The following is a 17,897-nucleotide window of genomic DNA, read 5'->3' on the forward strand; positions in this document are numbered from 1 at the left end:
GCTCTACTCCGACTCTCGCGGTGGTGGTCGTGTCTAGTCGTGTGGTGCGGTGGGAGCAGCGTGTGCATGTGTGCCCATGGCACAGGGGGAGGAGCAGGCCGACGAGTTCTTCGACTCCAGGGAGGTCATGTCGCCGGCGTCGGTCTTCTCCTCGTCGGGGAGCTCCGGGCGCCATGACAAGGATGTCAATTGCGGCGGGGCTCTGCTTGGTCTTTGTCTTGGGCCCCTGCAACAGCGTCCACGAGCGCCGCTAGAGGTTCATCCGGTCCTTGGGCCTGCTGGATCCCGACGCACGGCCTCACGAGATGCCGTGCTCGAGGCCATGTGTTGAGGAGGAGATCGTTCTAGGCAGCCCCGCTGCCGAGCTGGTCTCTACCACTGTCACCCGTGCTACGGACAGGGGCAAGGAGAAGAGGAGAAGAATGAGATGGGCTCGCAGGGGAGAAGACAGAAAGAGGCAGGGGGTTACTTGCAAAAAGCCGTCCGTGCTGGCACCTGACTAGTGGGCCCAAAGAGCCACGTAAGTAGGCGGCACGCGCCAGAACCAGTATAGGACCTGGGATGAACTACTTATGAAACTTTTAGGACTAAAATGTGCAGTTTTAAAGAAGTATGACTAATTTGAGACATTTGCGAAAGAATTAGGACCTCCGGTGCATTTTACTCAATTCTAACATGTACGTATTCACGTTCTAGCAGAGTAATCTGTATCGATCATCATAACTCATTAATCAAACACATACTCCTATTTCATTTTACGAACAGGACTCTCACTGTAGATCATTTTTTTATAAACTTCTATTTCTCATTTTAGAATGAACTATTTATTTCTATTTAATCGCTGGAAGAATGAAGCTTACACTGCCTACAAAATTCTGAATTCATAACCGTCACCTAGGGTGCCTGACTGGGTCAACATGGCTTCGCCACCTTCGCCCTTTGGACCCCAGTGCTCTAAATTTTCTTTTACACACGCCAGTGCTCTAATTCACTGACTCCCTATAAATTTCTGAATTTTTCGCTGCAGAGTAGACAGCCACAAGTACTCAAGTAGCACAAGAGAACTACAGAATACATCTCACCGGCTTACAATAGAGCTAGGTGTTGTGCTCTGCATACTGAGAAAAAAAAATTGATTGAGAGATTGAAGAGCAAGAAATGGATTCCTGCATCACGAACCATGTGAGGATTGTCGACAGCAGAGACAGGATGAACCGAATAACACATTATTCACTACATAAAAACAAGTTTATACACGAAACTGTGTTGTGAACGAGTGCGGAAGCACAATGATAGTCACTTAAGTAATCTTTCGGTGGGAGGCGGCTGGGGAGGCAAACCCTAGCCGCCGCCACCCCTCCCCCACCCCTCCACCCTCTTCCAGGTCTTCCTCCTCCTTGCTGCCGCTGGAGACGGAGGTCGCGGGCGGCCCTCGAGGACGGCGACGGCAGGGTGTCTTCTCCGCGCTTCGTGAAGGGCGGCAGGCGATGCGCACCGCCGACGGCGCGGATGGCGGCCGGTCGCGGGATGGTGGCTGCAGGTGGGGCGGTGGCTGGTCGGATCTGGCCCCTGTGCGGGCTTAGTTGCGGCCATATGGTGCCGATCGAGGTGGTGCAGGAGCGTTGCCGTCGGTCCATCGTCGTGGGCGCCGTCGGCACCGTCCTCATGGCAAAGGACTGATACCTTCCGCGGTGCTGCGGGTCGAGGTGGTGCAGGAGGCACCGCCTGCAGCCATGGGTTCGATCCGAGGCCTAGCATGGTGGCTCGGGCCAGGGAGGACGGAGGAGCGTCGGATTTGTTGCTGAAAGTTGAAGGCGTCGTGCTCAGACAGGTATATGGATTGTTCCTCTTGGCCTGTCGGTTTGCGTTCATTGGGGTGCGGATTCTATCAAGTGCAGGTGCTACGCACGGCGTCTCATCTCATGGAGATGCATCCAGCATGCCTATTGCTGCTGGTCCGAAGGTTGTGTTGTGCGACAGAGGCTAGAAGCGAGGCGGTGGTTGACTCGTCTTTTAGCATCATCTGTGTGGTATCCTACTAACGATGTGTCCTTAGGGGATGATGATGGTACATGCAGATGTTTCGGCGTGTGTCACAAGGTTAGTGGTAGTTTAGTGGACACTGTTTTTTTTCTTTTTAGGTCAACTTTGTTTGGTTTCTTTGCCTAGCTTTGCTTGGCTTTAATAATATATGGCTGTGTGCATCAGTCGATGCAGAGGCCGAGGGTTTCCTCCTTTTCGAAAAAAAAACTTAAGTAATCTTTCATTCTTGGTTTGCAAATATGCACCACAACTTAGTCGAACAGACTGAAGCCCATGTCCTGCAAGTAGATGAGCATATAAAATGTTAGAACTTTTTCACCAAAATATATTTAATATGTTATAAACAACAACGGTACAAAAAGTAAAGAAATGTGATTTCTGAGTACTTTTAAAAAGGATTGACGATGCTATAAAGGTCAAGGGTGAGCATAGTGATCTTACATCATCACTCTCTTCCTTCTCCTCAACCTTCTCTACCTTCTTCTCAGCTGCAGGGGCTGCGCCAGCACAACCACTGGCAGGAGCAGCTGCCGCAACAGCTACACCACCACCACCAGATGGAACTGAAGCAAACTTCTCCCTACCAGCAGCCAAGAGCTCAACAATATCCTTACCCTTCACTTGTGATAGCATGAATTCCATCTTTTCATTGTCAATTTCACAACCAACTGTCATATACACAAGTAAATCTAACATTAGAAGCTATCAATATATAACAAAGCATACAAATTACACAATTAATTGGGTACTACAGATATAGTAAGACACTAAGATGAATCGTGTAGATCAAATGGAAATATGACAACTAATCGCAATGCTGACCAATCAAATACAAACCACTCATTTGATCAAACTATGGTATCAGAAGTGATGGCAAACGTAGGAACTAGTGTTTTTTTTTTCAGTATATTAGGAAAACTTACAGGACCAGATGCATGGTATACTAGTGTTTCATCCATGACATTAGAATGAAACAAGGACCTAAGCAATGTTGGAGTACAATGATAAATTAAATGGATAGCTGATCAGGCAGAAATGCAAAATTACCAGACTCCAGAATGGTGGTCAAGTCCTCCGCGGATGTGCTGGAGTTGCCAGACAGGTAAGCAAGCAGATAGGCAGCGATGTACTTCATCCTGAACAAATAATAACAAAACATATTGAGCAAATTGTGATCGTTGATGATGTAATTCTTCAATTATCTGACAGAACACCGCATACATGACAGACAAAGCTGCCTCCTGAACGTTGATGGTGTGACTCTACACACTGTATGCAAGTGTGCTAAGAAATCTCGTACTGTAACAGCTAAGTAGGTTTCCATAGTTTTCCTCCTAATAAGCGAAATCATCTGCTCGTGATGCAAGACAGAGTGACAGACATCTATGTCACGAGGATACCTTACTCTATGCAGCTGTGCCGGTCATTTTGGCAATTGGATCCTCCATATCAGATCCATGATACTCAGTACTCACTAACAAGAATGTAGGAAATCTACTGAAATGTTCCCAGCTAAATCCAAAACCCCGGGACAACAATCCGAAACCCTGAGGTGCTGACAAAAACATTGCAGCGGAATCAAGAAATTGACTACGGAAAACTTGGCAAACGAACAACCCATTTCGCCAAACCAAACAGGCTACATCAATTATACTACTGGTAGAAATAGCAACAAGATCATAGAAATGATAGGTAACAGGCTAACAACGATAGAAATATAAATGCACAAGGGAATTAGCGAGTTGTTACTTGGATCGGAGAGGAAGAGAGCTGGAGGCGCGGCGGAGGCGAAGAGCTCGAGTCTTCTATGGTTTTTGCGAGGAAGGGCTCTCACGGGTGCCGCGGGGCTACCTATTTCTAGTGGCTGCGATCTGCGCCGTCCGTGTGACATCGGAAGGCTAGGTTCCTGCTTTCGGCACCCAAAGCTTCAGCCGTTGATAGTGCGGATCGACGCCTCCTGATAGAGGACTAAATTATGGGCCTGGGTGATGCTACTTCATGCCTTCAACACATGGCACTCAATAGGCTTCTGAGCCGTTTTGCTAAGCCCATCAACTGTTCCTCTATAAGAAGCCCTTCATTCGTTGCTTTCTTTTTTTCTTGTTACACTACAAACCCTTTCTTCCTCCTCGGCCTCCCAGCGCGCCGTTGGTTGCCTAGTGATTTACGTGGCAACTTGGTGGCAATCAATGAATTAGCGGTATTTTGGCCTCGCAAAATTAATAGCGGTATTTAGTGGAAAAAAATGCTAATCAGAGTGCTATTATCAAGCCTAATATATTCGCAAAAACAAAAGTCTTATCTTTATCTTGGATAATTATGTATGTAGCCGGTTGATGTTTTAAATGTGGGTTGAATATTGTATTATGCATGATTGTGTTACAAATACTCCTATGTTGTCGATTTATACGAAATGAATAAAATATACTATAGTGAGATACGAGGAGATTGAGCTCGAGACAGGAGATATTCGTGGAATCCATCCTATGAGATACAAGGCATGTATATTTTAGGGAACTGGCAGGATATGCTCTTGGAGCTAGAGAGCCACTTGCAATTTGCCTAGATTAAAATCTCGGATTCTTTGTTGCCTAATGGTTTAATTAGTCTCTTAGTTGGTTCAGCTGATAGAATACTTCAAACTATGAAGCCTAAATATTAAGGGCCACTTGCAGGAAGAAAGTTCACCTGATTTTAAACGGCTGACATGTGGACTCTCAAAGTCAGGTGAAGTTTAGGTCACTTGCAAGGCCTGTGTTCCAGCGATGTTACTCTCATGGACCAAGCTCGTAGGAATAGGATCAAGCATTAAAGCTTTTACTCATGTATTAATCGGTGAAATACTTGCAGCGTGTATACGGATGGGGCCGGATTACGCAAGGAGGAGGCACGTAGCACGCACGCTGTACTGCCCATTTCCCTATTCTGACATCTGACCACAAAGAGTCAAAAAACCGGGGACGCACGCTTCGTCAGAAAGCCGCGGCTCGTGTGTCGCACAGGCAATACATATATACAGAGAGCATTTCGGGAGCAGGTGAGATAGATGGAGCCAGCAGTCAACTGTCGCTACCGCAAGCCATGACATCAACCAATGAATGACACTGTGCATTTGGACATTTGGTCCGCCGTGTTTATCCTAAAACTCCTGACGTGACAGCCAAACAAACACCTCGCGCGTCACATGCCCAACAGCCCAAGCCTGATCACTCCATATATTCATTAACTTTCACTTGTTGCGATTCATGCTTCGAGCTAGTTCGACCAGGTAGCCAGCAAGAGTTCAAGTCCTAGAAAAGGCAGAAGAACCTATCATCCATCCATGGCGCCTCAGCACTTCCTGGTGGTGGCGTTCCCCGGGCAAGGCCACATCAACCCGACCCGCGCCCTGGCCGAGCGCCTCGCGCGAGCCTTCCCCGGCGCGCGGGTCACGCTCTCGGCCGCCGTGTCGGCCCACCGGCGCATGTTCCCGTCTCTGGCGTCCCCCGACGAGGAGATCATCATCCCCGACGGCGCCAGCGGCATCTCCTACGTCCCTCACTCCGACGGCTACGACGACGGCTTCAACCTCTTCGCCGCGACCGGGGACGAAGCGTGGGCGCACGTGGAGACCGCCGCGCGCGTGGGCCGGGCCACCCTGTCGGCGGCGCTGGACCGGCTGGCGGCCCGCGGCCGGCCAGTGACCTGCGTCGTCTACGCCATGCTCATGTGGTGGGCCGCCGACGTTGCCCGCGAGCGCGGCCTGCCCCGCGCGCTCTACTGGATCCAGCCGGCCACCATGCTCGCCGTGTACTACCACTACTTCCACGGCTACGAGGGGCTCATCACGGCGCACGCCGGCGAGCCCGGGTTCACCGTCGCCATGCCGGGCCTCCCGCCCATGGCCATCCGCGAGCTCCCCAGCTTCTTCACCAAGCTCGCCGACAGGACCCTCGCCGCGGCGTTCGACGACATCCGGAAGACGTTCCAGCAGCTGGATCTCGACACGAGCACCGGAGAGAAACCCATGGTGCTCGTGAACACCGTGGAGGCATTGGAGGCCGGCGTGCTCGCGTCCCTCCCTGGGCTCGACCTGTTCCCCGTCGGCCCGGCCGTCGTGTCTCTCTTCGCCGACACGAGGAGGAGTCCTGGCACCGACACCGTGCGAGATCTGTACGAGCACGACGACGAGAAGCGCTACATGGAGTGGCTGGACACGAAGCCGGCCCGGTCCGTGGTGTACGTGTCGTTCGGGAGCATGTCGGCGGTGAGCAAGCGGCAGAAGCAGGAGATCAAGCGGGGCCTCGCGGCCGCCGGCCGGCCGTACCTGTGGGTGATCCGCAAGAACAACAGGGACGCCGACGAGGACGGCGATTCCGTCGAACAGGACGCGGGCATGGTCGTGGAGTGGTGCGACCAGGTGCGGGTGCTGGAGCACGGCGCCGTGGGGTGCTTCGTGACGCACTGCGGGTGGAACTCGACGCTGGAGAGCGTGGCGTGCGGCGCGCCGGCGGTGGCCGTGCCGCAGTGGTCGGACCAGGACACCAACGCGCGCCTCGTGGCCGAGGAGTGGGGCACGGGCGTGCGCGCCGCCATCGACGCCGACAGGGTCGTGGACGCCGGGGAGCTCGCCAGGTGCCTGGAGGTGGTCATGGGGGACACGGGCGCCGCCATACGTGGCAGCTCGGCGGCGTGGAAGGCCAAGGTGCAGGAGGCTGTCGCGGACGGCGGCTCGTCGGACCTTCATCTGAGGACTTTCCTCGGTTGCCTGGACCGGTTTATTAGTACGAAAGAGACTTAGAATTTCATATGCTACTAGTACTTGGATAGTGCGGGAAGCCTACCATTGGAGGCGTGATCATGTTGTGTACTCCTTGTCAGTGGTTCAAAGCGTTCATCGCCATCGGCATATGTGGCGCAATTTATTGTCAAGAATTCGGTCATCAGGGGCAGGAACTGGACCGCGAGGAGGAGCTCCATGATTAAATCCATGATGGTAGCTTCTGTTCCGCGATCAGGTGCAGTAGAAATCGGCAGCCCGACTGATTGGCTGCAATTCAATGCCGACCGCCCGCGCATGTCCAGTTTAATTGACCTTGTCGGGAAACACTATCAAAGGGTGGTGGCGGAGAACCTACTCGAATGTTTCGGTGAAGAAGAAACGCCCTGGCATGGCATATGTGCATGGAACGTCTATAAACAGACGACCGACCCGACTGCAGTGGCGGCCATGACCAGAGATGATTGATTGGTTTCGGCCTACTCCTTGGGTCCAGGCCTGAGGAGGCCAGACACTGTAACTGTAATTAGACACCTGCAACACGTGCAGAGCCCACCTTGGGGTCGCGATCTGGGTTTGGTAAAATCCGACAAGAAGAACCCAGCCGCACCCTAATCTTTTACAATATCCAAAGGTTCCATTGGTACAATAATGAGAAGTGAAACCATGGATCAACATCTCACATTCAGTTTAATTTTTCTTTTTGCTTTGTGTGTTATTGGTGGCAGCGACTTGGTGGCGGAGGTAGGGTCATTTGAAATTATTATCTTAATTTCGCACCCGTCTTGGTGTAGGTGTCGCTGCATTGACCTTAACCAATTCATGAAGTGGGTAGATCTCGTGGTTCGTCTTCTATTTTTTTTTTTCATATTCTTTCTGTAGATTCACTGGTCAGCGGTCGCACAGTTTGTCCCAAAAAAAGGTAGTAGGTTCTCACTTTCTTAGGTGGGACTTTGGGAGGCTCATGCGGCTTTTCAAAATCCAACATGGTCACATTCGGCTGTAAGGACATCAAGATGTGAATGGTGGAGACTACGAAAGACCATGATGGAGTTTTTAGTTTTTATTGATGATATCATTGGTTATGCTCGATTCGGGTGTCGATTCATTAAAATTTTGTTATATGAATTAATAGTCATATCATAGTACCCAAAAGGTTAAATTAGGCACCTTAGGAGGACTGTCACGCATCAAACTTTCCGATCCATCCATTTTTTTTCGAAGCGACAAGTTTTTGGTTTGTGAGTAATGCTTAGCACAACACAATCTTGCAACTTAATTGGGTCCGATGTCTTAAGGGGCTGTTATTAATATAGAGGTTTATTGTGCCTTTCGAAAGATCGGTATGGTTGACTAGAGGGGGGTGAATAGGCGACTAACAAATTTTACTTTTTCTTTTTCTTTTCTTGAAAGATACAAAGCACTTAATCCTAGGGTTTACTAGATCCTCTAGTGAATGCAACCCTAGTATGAAAAGCAATGGCCGAAGCAATGGCCGAAGCAACAATAGATAGCAAAAATGTAAAAGGCAAAATGATACCACACACGGAGACGAAGATTTCACCGGAGTTTCACCTATTGGGATCGGTGAACGTTTCCGTTTGGAGAAGTGCTCTACCACAAAGGCCCACTCTATTCTTCAACTCACCACACCACAAAGGTGAAATGAGCTCTCATAACACCACAAAGGTGAGGTGAGTTCCACTAGTGGCTTCCTTGGGGCGAAGTTCAAACCCTTACAAACTTGACCGGGGCTAGCTCCACAACTCAATTGGAGGCTTCCAATCCAATCCTCGAGCTCCTCAACACCAAGGGAGAGCTCAAGGGCGACCGCTTCCGTCTAGAGTTCCCAACAACCCAAGAGAAACGAAATCCACAAAGAAAACAAGGGAAATCAACTTTTGGCTTGGTGAAACCCTGGATCAAGATCTTCTCCTCCAATCCTCAAAGAATCAAGAGTTGGGAGTAGCTAGGGAGGGAGATCTTGGAGATTTAAGCTTGTTGTGTTCTTAGGGTGAGAGGTGGAGTTCTTGGCTGCCAGTGGCGAAGGTAAAAAACAAAATCATTGGGTTCAGACCTCTTTTTTATTGTATATTTTTCAGTAATAAGCAGGCACAAGGATCAAATTAGTGAAGTGTTTAACTATTTCATTGGGTTCTCTTTTTTATTGTGTATTTTTCAGTAATAAGCAGGCACAAGGATCAAATTAGTGAAGTGTTTAACTATTTCATTGGGTTCATTTGAACCCAATGGTTGTATGGCAGCTCCGCCACTATTGGCTGCTTATTCGGTCAATTGGCTCGTTGGGGACGGAGGGGTATATAAATGGGGTTCCTATAGATCGGGATAGGCCGGAACTTCCGCGGAACAGCCAGAATCAATTCCTCTGGGACTAACAACAGAGAGCACTCGGAGGTTCGGGCGGAAGTTCACGCATGTGAACCTGGAAAGCCAGAACAGTTTATTTGAATATGGTTTCTTCTCTCACCTTTTTGGGTAGGCTTTTTAGTGGGTGCAATTTTGTGTAGATGTGTACGAGAAATTGATTCACCCGTCACCTTCCCTTGTGGATTTTCTCTTAATAGTACGGATGTCATACGACTCAAATCAACCGAAAAAGCCGCTAAACATCACTGTGCTTCTTTCCTTTTTAGGGTCCACAAATCATCTTGTGTCTAGTTCTTTATAAATCCTGAAATGCTTAGTACAAGATTAGATAACAAAACACGTTGTCATCACCACCAAAACCACTTAGAAGAAAAATAACCTTTCAGCTTTTTTTCCATGAGAAATCGAAAACTCATTAAGTGTCGCAGTCCTTGCTAACCTGCGCATATGTCCTGACTCCTAAGGGTCTATATCCTGAACGATTGGTCCGTTGACCGGTGGACACCAAAGTTTCTATTTTATGGACTTGGCATCTGATCGGACTACGAGTCGGTGCTCAATTATTTCTCAAGGTATCCCCCGCAGAAGGCTTCCACTAGAACACGTCGAGGTTGGCCAAATAAAATCAGCAAGCTGGTCTTCTTGTTCGGGATCGAGCCCTACCTGGATCCGAGTTACTTTTTCAGGGTCGGAGGGTTCTTCAGGCGATTAGCCTCTTAGTATTTGGTGATCTTCATGATGAGACGGCATGTATGACCATGGGATTTGACCTTAAGGTCGTGGTTAGTATTGATGAAGGATTCAATGAAGTTGTTTCATTTAGGGGCAGGTGATCTTTTACGTCGATGCCACAAACAATACTTACACGAAGGGTATAAGGAGTCGGGGGGTTGGGATGTAAGGAACCGTGTGGGATTTTAGGGACACACGACCGGCCCTTTCATATGGCTATGGTCCTGCACCATGCTAATATCTTTACAGTAAGATACAACATTAAGAGATAATCTATTAGATGACATGTTTTGGTTGTCTCTCTAAATGATGTGAAACACGTAAAAAAAGTTAGTCTTATCAACAATTGTAGATACCTCTCAAACTGTTCCTGTCTATGAGAAAACATTACAAGTGAGGATATTTGATTGATGCCGTTTTCTTGCGACCGTCCCCAATTAGATACACTGTAGGATATTATTGTATTAGCGGACGGTCCGTCGGGTATTAAAAACACCGTCGGTAATAAAAAAATTATCTAGTAGTGCGAGAAATGCACTCATATTATAAATTTGCAAGTAATTAAGCTCACCAAAAAAGTGAAGAGATAATTGACATGGTACCATTATGCAAAACCAAAAGTTTCAAAATACCACTCAAATAACCACCCTTTCCAAAATACCACTCTAGTTCAGTTTTTCATGCCAAAATACCATCACCGTCAGTTGACTGTTAGTCAAACTGGTAGAAAAATGCCATCAATCTTGTTAGTCCAATATTACCCTCCTCCTTTCTCGAAGAAAAGAAAAAAAAACTCATCTTATCCCCCGGCCAGCCGACCTCGCCTCCACTCTCGTCTCCCTCCCAGGCTCCCAGCTATGGCGGCGGCTCCACCCTCCAGTGCTGCGGCCGGGCAGGTCCCGCACTGCCGCCCCTGAGAGTTCCCGCCCCCGCAACTCCCTCTGCGTCGCCCGCCCCCTGCCCCTGCAGATTCCGTCCCGCCGCCCGCTCGTCCCTACAGCTCCCGCCCCAACTCCTCCACCATGACGAAAGCAGCAGGGTACAGCCGCTGCCCCATGTACTCCGCCGTGGCTCCCTCTGCCCCACCGTGATGTCGGCTTCCTGTCTGGCTTGCCTCTGATCATGTGTCCTCGGCTGCTGTCCTCAGGCGACATGGTAATGGCAACTGTCTACTGTAATGGCAGATGGTATCTTCGATTTTTGTTGTCTCACGTGCGCAACTCTGAACCTCTATCTTTTGTTTGCTGATATCTAAAGGCTACTGAAATGGTGTCCAAATTGCTGCTGAATTTTTGTCCAATTGATGTTGAAATTTGCCCAAATGTGCTGCTGAAATCTGTCCAAATGAGTCGCTGAAATCTGTCCATATATGCTGCTGAAATCTGTCCATATTGTTGTTGAAATGATGTCCAAATCTGCTGCTGAAATGTTGATGAAATGCAAGAAAATGTTGTTGAATTGTGAAGAGGTAAGAGCATATATGTCCATTCTTTTGGCTGTTAAGGGCTGTTAGTCTCTAGTGGTATTTTGGCATGAAAAACTAAGTTGTAGTGGCATTTTGAAAAGAATGGTTATTTTGGAACTTTTGGTTTTGCATAGTGGTACCATGTCAATTTTCTCAAAAGTGAAGAAGCTTCGTCTCGTGTGACGCCAACAGAATTTCGATCCGGAGCAGGTTCCTCCTGACAGCAGCGAGTCAACCATTGCCACCGAACGCCATAACACACCCTGACACCGTGCATTGCCGTTGCTTAATTATCCTGGAACCCCTGACATGAAGAACTTAGGCCACTTTAAAGTTTAAACCTCAGTGGGCAATGCAGTTGCGCAGTACATGCTTAATAAGCTAAGCTAGCTAGGTAGGAGTCGTAGAGCAACACGAGCAAGTCTCCGTCCATGGCGCCTGAGCACGGTGGTAGTACACGGCGAGCACGGTGGCCGGCTGGATCCAGTAGAGCGCGCGGGGCAGGCCGCGGTCGCGGGCCACCTCGGCGGCCCACCACATGAGGACGCAGTACACGATGCGCGTCACGGGCCGGCCGCGGGCCGCGAGCCGGTCGAGCCCGGAAGACAAGGTGGCGCGGCCCACGCGGGCGAAGGCCTCCACGCGCGCCCACCCTTGGTCCCCGGTCGCGGCGAAGAGGTCGAAGCCGTGGTCGTAGCCGTCCGAGTAAGGGGCGTAGGAGACGCCGCCGTCGCCGTCGGGGATGATGACTTCCTCGTCGGGGGAGGACAGCGTGGGGAACATGAGCCGGTGCGAGGAGACCGCGGCGGAGAGCGTGACCCGGGCGCCAGGGTTCGCACGCGCGAGCCGCTCCGCGAGGGCGCGGGCTGGGTTGATGTGGCTCTGCCCGGGGAATGCCACCACCAGGAAGTGCTCAGGCGCCATGGATGAACTCACACGGACACTTTCTCGTGTAGTTCTAACTTCTTACCTAGCTCAGCATGCTGTGCAGTCTGCACTCTGCAGCTGCCCGCTGGAGTTTAAAGTGAGCTTGGTTTGGTTCGTAATGTCTGGGTTTCCAGGATAATTAAGCAACGGCGGCAATATGCACGGTGTCAGTCAGGGCGTGTCATCGGTTGCGATGGCAACGGTTGACTCGTTGCTGACAGGAGGCACCTATTCCGGATCGAAATGCTGTTGGCGTCAGTGCGTCACACGAGGCGAAGCTTTTTCTCTTCTGGGCGAGCTTAATTACTTGCCAATTGATACTGAGAATCAAAGGTACCATATATTATGAATTGCGGGTGCATTCCTCGCTTGAATCATCCCCGAGGAAGATGCGCCCGGCCTCTGCATCTAACAACAACGCACATAGCCAGTAGACATGTGCTGAACTTAAACTTAGCAACTCGCTGGTGCTTCTGTTCTTTTTATTTGTTGGGTTGATGCAGATATGAATAATAGCTCAGTTTAGTTATGCAAAAGGTTCCTTAGGCTTAGGCAATGCAAAAGAACTTGTTTTCATAGACTTCTGACTTTGTTCTAAGAAAATGAATCATGTACTGAAAATGTAATATTGGTCCTGAATTATTGATGAATAACTGTCTGAATTCCCAGCCGGCACCAACTGAATCTATATAGGTTTGTCCATTCAAAAAGAACTAGGAGTATATATGTTTCAGTTACTGAAATTTACAGCAAAGTGCTACTTATTTCTCCTGCCACTACTGCTAGCTCCCTTTGTGCCTTCAGAAATGCAGGCCTCCACAGAGGCAACTAGACTCGCCTCCAGATTATCCCCTCTCGCTGCCGATCTCACTTTCCTCAAAATATGTTGCTTCATCACTGCCCTCTCAGCAGACTGGATGTTCTTGCACATGTTCAATCCATGGATATATCTTGACACTGCTCCGCTGAAACACCCACCTATTTTCTCAAGGGCAACAAGCTTCTCGATGACTTGGGAAGTGAGCATTCTTTCGATGCAGGGTTTGGTTCCGACCGCTGCAATGTCAACGAGAAGTTGCACCACAAGGTCCTTTGTCTTCACACACTTGCGGTCGAGCAGATTGACCAATTTTTCTATAGTTCCTAGCTGTAGAAATCTCTGCAAGACTAACGTTCCTCCCTTTGCATAGACAATCTGATTCAGGGCATGGTAAGCAGAATCCTGGAGCTCGTCAGTAGTGCACTGCATCATTGCGATGAGCTCATGGACAATATTAAGCTCCAGGAACCTACGGACATATGGCTCGCCTCCGGTGCAAGCCAATTTCATTACCAGAAAGGCAGTCTGAGATCTTACTTGATTGTTTCCGACTTCCCTGCATTCGAGCAGACATGACAACCTATCAGACAGATTGCTTCCTAAAAGAAGACCTTGCACCCTAGGGTCATTAGCCCTCTCAGCAAGAGGTAATAAACCTTGGATAGCTTCAATGATCTCTTTGCTGTCTGATTGCAGAATCCTGTGAAGCAGCACCTCGAAATACTGAGGCTTTAGTGATGGAACTACATTTTGGTTAGTTAAAACAAATCTCTCCAAGCTAAGCCGAGCCTGCCATGGCAAATGAATCAACAATCCAGGCCCCATGCACTCTTGAAGTGGAGCACCGAGCTCACAAAAAGTTTTTAACGTGATAATTGCATGATGCTGTGAGATCTCAGAACCACGGCCTAGAAGTATAAGAAGCTTCTTGTCAATTCCCGCTTCGATCATTGACTCAACAGCCTTTAGCTTCCCCACTTTTATAAGAGATGCTAGAGTTGTAAACACAATTTCATGCCACTCCTCATTTTCTGGAGACAATAGTTCTGCCATTCGGTCCATGGGAATGCTTGCCAAAATTTCGTCAGCAATTGTGGCACTAACATGCTCAGATACCTTGGCAAGAACAGCAGAAACGTTGGCTACAGTCGAAGAATCTTCATGGCCAGAAAGAACACAAATTAATTTATCGACAGAACCTGCTGTTTCGAGAGATTGGGAGAGATTTGCATAGTCTCCTTGGAAAAAGACGACCGTGATAGCTTTCGCAACAGCAACAATAAGAGTTGCTGACCCAACAGAAATTAGCTCTGCTATCCGTGGTCCAAGCATTTTGCTGAACCCAAGCCTGCCAGACTCAAATTCAGATATTGATTTGCATGCCATGAGAGCTTGGGTAGTGCTTGCCAGTAAGATCTCAATCTCCATGAACTCTAGCAAAGAAAAGAATGATCTAATCTTCTGCTCAGCTGGCACTTTTGCACTGTCTTTGCCAAAAATAAAAAGCCAAGGAGCCACCAATGCAGCATATTCAGGAAAAGAATCGGTCAAAAGAGTATGAACAGCATCATTTTGTTTGTTCTCAAGGTAAAGTGAAACCATGTCATGCATATGATACATTGATTGGTCTTCCAGTTTGATGATGAGTGAGCCTTCTACTAGTTTTGAAACAACAATAGGGAATAAACTGTCCTGCACAAGTGCTGACCAAATGGATTCAAGGCACGCCTCAGGTATAGGTTCTTCCCATGAGATAGCTGCAAGAACCATGAAAAACCTTCGTGAATTTTCTGGCATTGCTTCCAAGCTGAACTCAAAAGATCCAAAGATGGTCAATGTGGTCTCAACTTCTTTCTCATTCACATATGAAACTGGACCTGGTGCACAAGTTGCATAGGTGGAAAGGTTGGATATTGCTTTCTCCCACTTGTCCACTTTGGTCTCCTTCCTGAGAGCCTTACCCAAGACAGCAACTGTAAGGGGATGGTGTCCACAACGGTCCAGCAAGACATCTGCAACATGCTGAAAAGAATAGAAAGTTAACCATCAGGAACCCATAAACGTGGTCTGTAGCAATGGTAATATCTACATTGAGCAGATCTTGTATGAAAAATATAAGCACAAATAATACCTCTAAGTTTAGATTCACATGGATGTAAGCATTTTCACAAAAGAAATTATGCACAAATTAATTTTCATGTTTGACATGATGTTAATACAATGAAGCCAAACTTGGAAGTTAAAAGATGAACATATGTAAGAAAGGGATGAGATCTAGACTCCAGGATGCCTCATGAAAGAAAGGGATAAGCATATGCATGTAAGTAAAATTTGACTAGACGTAGCTAAGAGCATCATTGTACAGATATATTTGGTAAAGCATCATAAGGCAAATAATAAAGCATACCGGAAGCTCTTCGACACTAAGAAGACTATGATAAAGAAGAATGCCCTTGCTGATTTTCTTGATGTCCTCTTTGGATATTTCTACCTTTTCAGCTTCTGCTATCTCATAAACTGCTTCATCCCTTGCAGTCACAAGATACCGGCAATCATTATCATATAGTCTCGTGAAGCGATCGACTATGTCTTGCTCCCAGACATCATCAAGTAGTATTAACATGCTCCTACCGACCAGCGCGGTCTGAAGCAAGCAACATACATCTTCAAGATCTTTGCTTATGTCCTCATTGACAGTCATGGAACCAATCTGCACTAGGAATTTGCATATCTTCCTAACAAGACGCCTATGGAACTCGCTCCTGCTTCCATTACATGCTGCTCTACTGCACCACCGCCCAAAACTAAGCTCAATTGCACCATCCACAAAATTACCAGGAGGTGCAGATGCTATTTGTCGAGCAAGGCACGACTTCCCGATACCAGATAATCCAACAATCAGGACAACGCGATGACCAGCATCCCTCTCCAAAATCTCCCTAACATAATCACATTTCTCTGACACTGGATAGCCATTCTCAGACTTGACTCTCACCAACGACGGTGTACCCTTGGCTGTAGACGCAATGACATTGCTGACGCTCTGTGTCAACTTCTGCAGTTCCAGCCACCAGTTGAGATCATCTCTGATCAGCTGAATATACTTCATGAGTGGATCTCCCACCACCGAGCTCCACACCACCCTAGCCAATCCCTTCCCTTTACCCTTCTTCAAGGCCCGCCTTGCCTTGGTGATGTTGACATGGAGCTGATCCATGAGCCCGGTCAAGCTCTGGAACTGACGCTCGAGCTGCGGGCCGTGCATCTTGTGAGCGTGCTTCTGCCTAGCCTGCTGCACCAACACCTCAAGGTCGGATACGAAATTCTCGAGCACCTGCAGCCTCCTGGGAGCCTCATGCGCGTCTGCGGCCGCCTGCTCCAGCGCTCCCACCGCGGACACCATTGCAGACACCAGCTGCGTCGCCGATGCAAGTGCTTGCACGACGTCCATGGCTTCGCTCCAAGAACACAAATAATAACTCCGCCTAGAGTCAAATCACCGCATCACAAAAAGCCTTGTTCTGGTAAGAAACAGGTTTCTGCTGGCGCAATTCCACAAACACATGGCTTGCACGCTTCCCGGTCGCCGCTACAGCCAGCAAATTTCCCCCCTTTCCGTTGGATATTTATGCCAACCAACCACCGATCACTCATGTTAACACAGAAAGAACCATCTGATCCAATACCCAAACACCCGAAATTCTGAAAAAAAAAACGCAGACATCAAGCCGCTGAACGAATCAAATCGTGGCAGAATATGTCTAGAGTAAAGCAACCAATATAACACACCTTTTTTTTAGCAAGAAAACGAACTTACTTATCGATCGCTAAATCGACAAGCGGGAAGCGGATTCTCCGAGAAGGCGAGAAATGCGAGAGTGGGAAAGAATTAGGAGGCAATGATTTCATACCCAGCGGACATGAAGGGATGGAGTTGGTAAAGGCGGCAGCTTCCCTGAAGCTGCGTGCGCTCGTGGTTGAAAGAAGTCAACGTGAGCGCGAATGTGGATTATGCCTTTTCTTACTTTTCTTCCGAGGACGATGCCAATTTTTTCTGTGAGTCGAGCGGTAGGTGTGAAAATTTATACATTCCTCCGATCATATACGTGTCTCATATTTAGCACTCGCTTCAATCCTAAATTTTGAAATAAATTCTTATCGAACTAAAACCATCCTAAGAAATTAGGATGGGCGAGAGTGCATATTTTGTACTTACTTCGTTTCATAATTCTTGTCTCAAATTTGTCTCAAAATGAATGTATCTATTTTTAAAAAACGTCTAGATACATGTAATATTTCGACGAGAATTATAGAACAGAAAGAATACAAAATTAGAATAAAGTTGTATTGAATAGACACTTTTATGAATCGGAGGACAGTCTTTTATCAATTTATCAATTTATATAATCAAAATAGTTGAAAAACAAGCCACGGAGTTTATCCCGATTTAGTACAACTTTGGAAACAGAACGAAAACTACACAAATATCCAAGTGAGATCTGGTTGGAAACCGTGGTCAATATGAATCAAACGTTGAAAACGGAACGAAAACCAGACAAACGTTTCAGCTACATGACAAACATCCCCTTTAGAGTTTCAATTTGGCAAAAGCATATACATGCATGCAAGCAACCGCTCATTGATACATCCAAAACATATATATTCATTTGAAATTCTCGTCAATATTTTTATTGCCTTTTATCATTTTTTTAAGTTCTTGGGCTTAAATGCAGTTAACAACAGTCACAGATGGGGCTGGATAG

The 17,897-nt window shown here is 47.8% G+C and overlaps 3 protein-coding genes across 5 annotated transcripts; 1 reads left to right on the forward strand and 2 right to left on the reverse strand.

The window, feature by feature from the left end:
• Nucleotides 1-2,235: 2,235 nt before the first annotated feature.
• LOC100841041 (60S acidic ribosomal protein P2A) lies at nt 2,236-4,692 on the reverse strand. Its single transcript, XM_003571452.4, has 4 exons — nt 3,793-4,692; nt 3,091-3,179; nt 2,485-2,711; nt 2,236-2,321 (listed from the first exon to the last, which is right to left on the reverse strand). The coding sequence occupies exons 2-4, from the start codon at nt 3,176-3,178 to the stop codon at nt 2,295-2,297; spliced, it is 342 nt and encodes a 113-aa protein (XP_003571500.1). The 5' UTR covers nt 3,179; nt 3,793-4,692; the 3' UTR covers nt 2,236-2,294.
• A 483-nt stretch (nt 4,693-5,175) lies between these two features.
• On the forward strand, nt 5,176-7,484 carry LOC100837694 (cyanidin 3-O-rutinoside 5-O-glucosyltransferase). Its single transcript, XM_003571446.4, has one exon. It carries the CDS (start codon nt 5,366-5,368, stop codon nt 6,821-6,823), a length of 1,458 nt encoding a protein of 485 aa, XP_003571494.1. The 5' UTR covers nt 5,176-5,365; the 3' UTR covers nt 6,824-7,484.
• A 5,442-nt stretch (nt 7,485-12,926) lies between these two features.
• Nucleotides 12,927-17,202, reverse strand: LOC100841952. 3 transcript variants are annotated; one of them, XM_010235703.3, is made up of 3 exons: nt 17,046-17,202; nt 15,542-16,836; nt 12,927-15,156 (listed from the first exon to the last, which is right to left on the reverse strand). In XM_010235703.3, the coding sequence occupies exons 2-3, from the start codon at nt 16,583-16,585 to the stop codon at nt 13,072-13,074; spliced, it is 3,129 nt and encodes a 1,042-aa protein (XP_010234005.1). In that variant the 5' UTR covers nt 16,586-16,836; nt 17,046-17,202; the 3' UTR covers nt 12,927-13,071. The 3 variants fall into 3 exon arrangements, with proteins under 3 accessions (XP_010234005.1, XP_014757181.1, XP_003571502.1); XM_014901695.2 differs by having other exon boundaries at nt 16,952-17,154; XM_003571454.4 differs by having other exon boundaries at nt 16,924-17,154.
• Nucleotides 17,203-17,897: the final 695 nt, after the last annotated feature.

This window comes from Brachypodium distachyon, chromosome 3 (assembly GCF_000005505.3).
Source record: "Brachypodium distachyon strain Bd21 chromosome 3, Brachypodium_distachyon_v3.0, whole genome shotgun sequence".
In the NCBI taxonomy this organism is placed as follows: Eukaryota; Viridiplantae; Streptophyta; class Magnoliopsida; order Poales; family Poaceae; genus Brachypodium; species Brachypodium distachyon.

Bases quoted from the DNA above. Each gene is read 5' to 3' on its own strand.
- LOC100841041 (XM_003571452.4), bottom strand. From the start codon at position 3,178: ATGAAGTACATCGCTGCCTATCTGCTTGCTTACCTGTCTGGCAACTCC. The intron at 2,712-3,090 runs GTAATTTTGCAT...TGTATATGACAG, and splicing joins GACCACCATTCTGGAGTCTG to TTGGTTGTGAAATTGACAAT. The intron at 2,322-2,484 runs GTAAGATCACTA...ATCTACTTGCAG, and splicing joins AGAAGGAAGAGAGTGATGAT to GACATGGGCTTCAGTCTGTT.
- LOC100837694 (XM_003571446.4), top strand. From the start codon at position 5,366: ATGGCGCCTCAGCACTTCCTGGTGGTGGCGTTCCCCGGGCAAGGCCAC.
- LOC100841952 (XM_010235703.3), bottom strand. From the start codon at position 16,585: ATGGACGTCGTGCAAGCACTTGCATCGGCGACGCAGCTGGTGTCTGCA. The intron at 15,157-15,541 runs GTATGCTTTATT...TATTCTTTTCAG, and splicing joins TTAGTGTCGAAGAGCTTCCG to CATGTTGCAGATGTCTTGCT.